This window comes from Drosophila innubila, chromosome X (genome assembly GCF_004354385.1).
Source record: "Drosophila innubila isolate TH190305 chromosome X, UK_Dinn_1.0, whole genome shotgun sequence".
NCBI lineage: Eukaryota > Metazoa > Arthropoda > Insecta > Diptera > Drosophilidae > Drosophila > Drosophila innubila.
Genome location: NC_047626.1, coordinates 891,754 through 900,641, shown reverse-complemented (window position 1 = coordinate 900,641; position 8,888 = coordinate 891,754). Strand labels below are relative to the sequence as shown.

The 8,888-nt window shown below is 35.3% G+C and overlaps 1 protein-coding gene across 1 annotated transcript; it reads left to right on the top strand.

Annotated features, from left to right (window-relative positions):
• Window positions 1-862: 862 nt before the first annotated feature.
• On the top strand, window positions 863-8,469 carry LOC117793848 (nose resistant to fluoxetine protein 6). The gene is made up of 8 exons (XM_034634272.1): window positions 863-1,245; window positions 2,930-3,302; window positions 3,825-3,886; window positions 4,533-4,851; window positions 5,295-5,511; window positions 5,571-5,758; window positions 6,434-6,941; window positions 8,136-8,469. Exons 1-8 carry the CDS (start codon window positions 897-899, stop codon window positions 8,361-8,363), a joined length of 2,244 nt encoding a protein of 747 aa, XP_034490163.1. The 5' UTR covers window positions 863-896; the 3' UTR covers window positions 8,364-8,469.
• The last annotated feature ends 419 nt before the right edge of the window (window positions 8,470-8,888 follow it).

Genomic DNA, 8,888 nt, shown 5'->3' with positions numbered 1-8,888 from the left:
TTGTCTGAGAATAATATCAACAATTGTACTTAAAATTGTTGTGAAAGGGAAAATGTTAAATAAATATTTATTGTAGTAAAAATTTAGTGAAATCATTTAAAAAACAGGGTACAAATAAGTGAAACTAATTTCAAAAAAATTTTAGTAATATTTAGATAAAATATTTAACTCAGTAAATCAAACAATAGAATAAAGTAATTGTGCAATGCTGATAAAGGTGCTATAAATAAATATAATTTTATTTTTTAAGTTACAACTATTCCCATGGTGTCGAAAATAAATGTAACTAATTGTTAATAATTATTGAGTGAAGGGTAAATAATAAATAGAAATGATTGTAGTCAGTTCCGTTCCGGGTTCATTCCGCTCATTATAATATGTATGATGACGAGCAGATGCACAACTAGTTTGCAGGTGGAAGATGTAAGGTACGACTGGGAGAATAGCTGAATAAAAAAATACAAAAATAAAAACCCCCGCTCAACATATTTTTTGTATTTTTTTGGTATTATGGAATTAGATGCGCGTGTTTGACTGAAAGTGGCTGGGAGTAGTACGTGTATCTATCGGTCAATGCACCAATTTTTATAGCGACGAAATAAAAAAAAAAAATAATAATAAAAGAAATGTGATTTGGACACATATGTGTTAGTTAAGAGCAAGAGTCTAAGATAAACCGTAGAGTGAGGCAATGCGGTTATCGAAAGACTCGGTTAACTCGACTGAAACTGAAATTGAGTCAACTCGAGAGTCGTGAGTACTCGGCGATTAGAAATATCAGTAATGTGTAAAATGTTCGTGTTGTGTTACGGCCGTATAAATATGAATCGCATTGCGGCTATCGCCTCATAACGGCCATGGCATTAGAAAACCTGCGACTACAATTGGCACGGCAAATGGGACACGGACGGCGAAACGGTCTTCAATTGAGATGGCCACACTTACTGATCTGGCAACTCCTGTTCCTACTATCCGCTGTAGCTTCTGCTCATGCCGCTGTTCAGTCCAATTCCAAGTCTGCCGTCTACAGTCAACAGGAGCTACTCACCTGGCTGCAGCAAAGCAACTTCGGCCTTCAGGTACTGCAGCAAGCGTACAACCGGCGTACGGCCCAAGCTGAAACGGCTGTAGAAACGGCTGTGGAAATGCCTGCAGATGCGGAAGTGGAAGCAGATGTCAGGTGTGTGGCACAGGTGCGTTTGCTGCTGCAGGCGGCGGAGGCCAAAGCGTTGCCAGCATTGAAAGGTAAGATATGATCCACAAATACAATGCAATCCAATTCGATTTTGTACGACATAAAACCATCCAGTATGATTAAACATCTTTAGTAGGAAACCAAATCTGTTCAGAATGTACAAAATCAACATTAATGCATACTCTATAAGTTCGGTTAGGATTTCTTAAAAAAGCAAAAAAACTTTTTCATACTTAAACTTGATTTTCTACCAATCGGTCCTATGACAGCTATATGATATAGTCGACCGATTTAAACGAACTTCGGCCAGGATGGACAAAACCAAGTTAAATGCATATTCTTTCACTTTGATTAAGGTGTCTCAACAAACAAAAAACTTTTTCATACTAAGACCTAATTTTCGATTGAGCGTCTCTATTGCATCTGTATGATATAGCCAACCGATTTGAAACAAATTTGGTCAGGATGTACAATACCAGCCCAAATGCATATTCTATCAGTTTGGCTCTGATATCTCAACAAACAAAAAACTTTTTCATACTAAAACTTCATTTTCGATGTATCGTTCCTATGGCAGCTATATGATATAGTGGTCCGATCCAAAAACAAAAACAAACTCGATCTGCGCCAGGTATTCAGGAACCTACATACCAAGTTTAAAGTCTCTAGCTTTTATGGTTTCTGAGATTGACGCGTTCAAACAGACGGTCAGACGGACGGACGGACAGACAGACGGTCAGACAGACGGACATGGCTTAATCAACTCGGCTGTTGATCCTGATCAAGAATGTATTCCTTTCGGGTCTGCCACGCCCTCTTCTGCCTGTTACATACACTCTGCCAAACACATTATACCCTTTTTTGCCCATTTTTAATGGGCTCAGGGTATAACAAAACGATTTTCGACTATTTAATACAATCCATTTCGATTCAATTCAATTTTCAATTCCATTACATTGAATTCAGTTGAATCCAATACGATCCACAATGGGAAAATAGTCAGACTTTTAGGTATAAACTGAAACTCAATGAAACTCAATACCATCCAATTCAATAGTTAAATCCCATAAGATCCAATGCAATCCGAAGCGATCCAATGCAATCCAATGCGATCCAATGCAATCCAATGCGATCCAATACGATCCACATTCATACAACACAATTGCCTACGACCGACTTTATGTACAACCTTCCATTCAGTGGGACCAGTTTTCATACAGGATCCAATGCGATCCACGATAACGATAACTTTCCTTCCATTTAGCAGTGCTGGATGCTTGAAACAAGTTTCTGGTTTCCATATGAGATCCACGTTGATTCACTTTAACGATATTTATTTATCTCATTTAATAGTACTGGATGCTTGGGACAAGTTATCATATCTAATATGATACAATAAAATTCAATGTAATTTAATACGACCCACTATCTTACAATACAATCCTCTGCGATCCACATTAACGAAAACTTTTCTACCATTTCACAATGCTGGATGTTTGAGGACAGTTTCCAAATCCACAATGATCCACTGAAATCTAAAGCGATTCCATACGATCCACTTTAATGCAACACAATCCACTGTGATCCACTTTAACAATATTTAATTATTTCTTTAAAAAGTGCTGAATGATTGGGACATGTTATCATATCAATGCGATCCAATAGAATCCACATTCACACAACAACATCCACTAACAACTAACAACTAACAACAACTTTCCTCCCCTTAAACAGTGCTGGATGCTTGGGGCAAGTTCCCACATGGTCTGCTTTATGGTCACTTCAGCGACATGGGCAACTACGATTCGTGCCTCAGTCTGCCAGATGTTGTGGCGTCTGGAGAAACCCTTGCGAGAAGTAAATACTGTCTAGCACACATACAATTCAAGAGTCTGCTGCCACAGGCAATGGAAAAATTAAGCATTCAAATTGGCGCCTGTATTCCTGCCACTTGCAACGCGGCACAGTTGAATCTTTGGCTAAACGAATACTTTCAAGAGATGTTCGAGGATGCGGCTGCGGAGACGCCACAAGCATTGATGGTGCAGGAACATGACTGCAATGTGGCACAGAGAGATCCCATGTCTTCACTCGACTGGTTTGCCGTGTAAGTAACCAATTAAATGTAGACAGATCACTGATCACAGATCGCAGATCAGTGAGTGAGTAAGTGAATGAATGAATGAATGAGGATACACAATATGTACACAATTTACTTCAAGATCTGCGATCAGTGAGTGAGTGAGTGAGTGAATGAATGAATGAGGACAAAGGGTTTTATATGTACACAATTTACTTCAAGATCTGCGATCAGTGAGTGAGTCATTGAGTGAATTAATGAATGAGATCAAAGGGTTTTATGTGTACACAATTTACTTCAAGACTATCAAACATTTTTGTTCTTAAAAATTTCAAAAATAAACTAAGAATTAAAAGAAATTAAAATAACCAAAATATGAATGGAATAAATCGGAATTTCGCGATTTTAATATTCGATTCCCAATTTATATAAACATTGATAGTTTTGATTTTCTAAATTTTGAGTTTCGAAATTTTGAGTTTCGAAATTTTGGTACTCTTGCTTAATATTCTTTGTCGAAATTCGAATACTATATGTTTGTCTTTACAGTGGTTTACTTCTGTTTCTTGTGATCCTCGTGCTGTTGAGCACTTTAATTGACTATACCAAAGGTGAGCTGATTTTCAAATTAATTAAGTGTAACTCAGATCCAAAGATTGTAAAGAATTCTCTACTTTCGACTCTTAGACCAGAAGAAACATGTTTTTAAGGTATTTATGAGTGTTAAAGTAATTACGGGTTGTAGACTTCAATGCATTATCTATAACAGTAAAGAAATTACCTCTATATAAAGTAAACTTTTTTAAAAAAGCTTATCTATCTGTTTTTACTCTGTGCAAGTATGACAACAATTTTATATAACTATTTATAACTATATCTATATTTTTCTTCGGTTTTTTTTTCTTTCAATAATTTAAACCAATAAGGTTTTTCTTTATACATTTTTTCAGAAATTTCTCTCTGCTAAGTACGAGCTGATATTGTTATATTTTGAAGTCTTTCAGTCTCTTTAGACAATTCAAAGTCATTCTATTATATATAATATAAAAAATGTTTAGATACTTTGTTACTTTCTAATCTATTTGTCTTGATAGCTCAAAATAACTGATTAATAATTTTTAAAGTGGGCTCTTCATTTTCTTTTTCTATTTCCCTGTACTTTTTCTTCCTACGTCTTCTTCTTATATGAACTATTAACCTATTCCTGTTCTTATGCTCTATTTTATATAAACTATTTTTCTAATTCTTCTTTTTTAGCACACAACAAATTGTTGACATCATTTTCACTGCGTCAAAATCTGCAGCAGTTGTTAAAGACGACAACGAGAACATCGAGTACACCGACTCACCTGATACCCTGTCTGCATGGAATACGTTGTCTTACCATCATCTGGATCATCTATGGACACGACAATATGTTCATGTTGTTGGCGCCCAACGTGAACAGCTTTGAGATTATCGCCTGGGCCCAGACACCCTATTCCATGATTCTTCAAAGCGGCACTACAGCTGTGGATACATTCTTCCTGCTCAGTGGAATGCTCCTCGTCATGGCGACACTTCGGGAGCTGGAACGGTGAGTAAACCATTATCCAACTAGATCGAATTACTATATCAAAGAGCTTTTATAGGAACGATCGTTAAAAAATCGACTTTTTGTATGAAAAGCTTTGTTCTACTATATTTAGAGATATCTCTAAGAAAAATTGAAGCTCTTTTATTGTTAATACATATTTAAAACAACATCAGCAAATTCTAGGAAAATTCTAGGTCTGCTTTATTTTTTGCTGTCAAAACTAAAATATTTCGGATTTTTAAAGTGCTTGATTAAAAAAGTTAATCTATTTTGTGACTTTGTAATGAAGGTATCATATCAAATCGACTATTGCATTTTTGATAGGGAAATTTATCGTTTTTAAAATACTTCAAAAAAATCATATGAGAAATGCGTATTTTTTTTGTTTTATTTACCATTCAATCTTATTTGTTTTTTTTCCTATGTTCTATGTTTTTTCGTAGCCAATCGGGTAAACTGAACATTCCGTTAATGTATCTGCATCGCATAGTGCGTTTAACCCCTGTGCTCGCTGTGGCCGTACTTCTCTTCATGACACTCTTCCCCCGCCTGGACAATGGTCCTCTCTGGGATCAATTCACCGGCTCCTCGAAACTCTGTAGTGACACTTGGTGGGCGACTCTTCTCTATGTTCAGAATTATGCTGCTGCCGGTCGCATGGTAAGCTCTTCTGATAAAGACTGAATAAATACAGGGTATTAATTGGTTATATTTGGCAGTGCTTGGGTCATTCCTGGTACCTCGCTGTGGATATGCAACTGTTTCTTCTATCACCTCTGCTTCTCTGGCCACTTTGGCGTTGGCGTCGTCGTGCCGTAGGAGCAATTCTTCTGCTCCTAATTCTGCTCTTTGGCTGTGTCTTCAGCATTGTGATGCTGTATCAATTGCAGGTCTTCAAGCGCAATGGGTGAGTCTACTTCTCTCTAAATCCCTTACTTCCTCTCGCTCAATTCAAGCCTTATTTATGCAATTACTTAAGTACGAGGTAGAAAAAAGTAGCAACGTATTTTTTTTTTAAATTTTCCTGGAGTTTTTAAATCAAATAATCCAAAAAAAAAAAGACCCACAAAATACTTTTATTTTTAAATGTATACGTTTAAAATAATAACAATATTATTAACTGATACATTAATAAGCTTTCTGAATATTTATAGATAAAAAGTTGATAACCTACTGAAATTAAAGCAACATTTAAAGTTTTACAGGAAAAGTCATGCCTTATAGCTAATTTTATTTTTTTGGGATTTTACAAAACCTTACTAAACATTGATAATAAAAACAATAATAACTCCTTACCAATTATCTAGATCTATTTTAAAAATCTACTTGGTCCCGAATGTTTACCACTTGCAGATCACATATTTATTTTTATTATTTTACACCATATAAAATACGTATGTTATGTACAAATTTCAGGCTCCTAGCTTTTACGGCTTAGGAGTTCTGATGATTGCAAGCTCGTTAGTTGTTTTATTTGATTTCTTTTCTTGATTTTATGGTATAACTACTATTTTTTAACGTTTCTTTCTAATTTGTAATATAAAAATTAATTTATTTGGATTTCTCTGCTCGTATAACTCAGTAATCTTGGCGAGGACAGTCCCGAGATGAGATTGATCTATTATACGACGCATGCTCGTGCCACGCCCTGGTTGATCGGCCTCCTCTTCGGCTACTTTCTGCACAATGAGTGCGGGAGTGTGAGTGAAAGTGCAAGTGCGAGGGGAGGACGACGAGTAAGTCGTTTCTCCTGGTGGCTCTCGCTGCTCTTCTGGCTCTTGTCGCTGTCGCTCATCTGTCTCGTCATCTGGATTGTTTATCCCTATACCCAACAAGGCGCTACAGAGATCACTCCCCTGGTTGGGGCCTTCTATTTGTGCTGCAGTCGCATCCTTTGGCCCCTCGCTCTATGTTGGCTCATCTGGGCGTGTCAGAGTGGGGCGGGGGGCGTGATTGATAGCCTGCTCAGTTGGTCCTTCTGGCAACCGATCTCCAAGCTCTCCTACTGCCTCTACATTTGGCACCTGCTTGTCCAGACCCTCAACACGGCTCGCATTCGCACCAGTCAACACTTTTCCAACTACGATGCTGTAAGTAAAAATTAAAATATAGTAAAAATAGCAATGAATCAAACCGAAACAAATATACGGGGGACCCTTAGCATCGATACCAATATCTAGTAGAATCTAGAGGAAAATATTTTTTTTAAGAATTTAATGCAATTTAAATGCAGAATGAATTAAAATGCCAATTAATGATTAAAATGACATTCCGCTTAAAAATCGGTTCAGTTTTGATCAAGTTATGACAGTTTGAAGTTGGTCAGACTCCGGACTTAACCACTTTACAAGTCGAAATTCTTGTTAAATTTCACATGATTTTTTACAAAAAAATGTAAGGTTTCAGAATCAAGTTTAAAGTGTTGTTTCATACTAATTACGATATAAGGAGTTGATTAAAAGTGATAATTTGAGATTTAAAATTTTGAATTTTCAATACTTCAAAGGGGGGACCCTTAGCATCGAAATATCTAGTAGAATCTAGAAGAAAATATGTTTTTTTTTTTAATTTAATAAAATTTAAATGCAGAATGAATTAAAATGCCAATTAATGATTAAAATGACATTCCGCTTAAAAATCGGTTCAGTTTTGATCAAGTTATGACAGTTTGAAGTTGGTCAGACTTTACAAGTCGAAATTTTTGTTCAATTTCACATGATTTTTTAGAAGAAAATAAAAGTTTTTAGAATCAAGTTTAAAGTGTTGTTTCATACTAATTACGATATAAGGAGTTAATTAAAAGTGATAACTTGAGATTAAAAATTTTTAATTTTCGAAATTTTAAAGGGGGGACCCTTAGCATCGAAATCAATATCTAGTAAAATCTGGAGGAAAATATTTTTTTTTAAGAATTTCATAAAATTTTAATGCAGAATGAATTAAAATGCCAATTAATGATCAAAATGACTTTCCGTTTGAAAATCTATTCAGTTTTAATCAAGTTATGACAGTTGGAAGTTGGTCAACTTTTTGACCTAGCCACTTTACCACAACCGTGCCGGCTCTTAAATAATGCCATCCCAATTTTGTAACCTAATTGTAATTTCCTTATAATATTATGACCAATTATTATCCAGTATTATTTAAATTTTTAGATTTACTTTATCATGCAAAAAACCTCTAATATAATAAAATGTATTAGAATTTATTAAAATTTTCCTGAAATTCGTAACTTTCTCCAGTTCCACCACCACTAACTCAACCTTTTTTTGTACTGCTTGCAGTTTTTACACACCTGGTCTGATTTTGGAATCACTGTCCTCGTCTCCATGTTCATGTATCTCTGTGTAGAAGCGCCTTTTGTGCGCCTGGAAATGCAACTTTTGGGATCCCATCGACAACGGCAAAAAAAGAAGGCAACCATTCATGATCCGACTGCCACGCCCACTGTTAATCTGTCTGTGATAATGACGCCCCCAAGCGTATCACAGCAAAATCTAGTCGAAGCTTGAGTGCAATTAAAATGCGCCAATGAAATCAGCTTAAAGTAATCCTAAGATATTAAGTTAATCACCTTGTTATAGTCAATAAACATAAGTGAAATCATCATAGATAAAATATATAAAATCCTCTTATCTCTTGCAGTATTCAAGTGCAAATATTTATATGTGGAAGGAAATTAAATATTTTGATACAGAATCAAATAAAAGGTCAAATTTTTTTAAAAATGTAATGACAATTTAAAGGTTTTAAAAAGTGTCAAAGGGAAAGTAGGAAAAAAATGGATAGTGATGAACAGTATAGAAAAATGAACAGTGAACGAAAAAAAATGAATCTTACAATTTTCATGCAGAGTGAAATTAAAAGTGAAATTATTTTAAAATTGACATTCCGCAGGGAAATCGGTTAAGATTTCATAAAGTTATGACTGCTTAAAATTTAAAAAAAAATAACTTGCTTTTGCCCGAAAATACAGAAAAATTGCATTTGACACGCTCACAATAATTGAAAGTACATATCTTAAATATGTGGCCAAT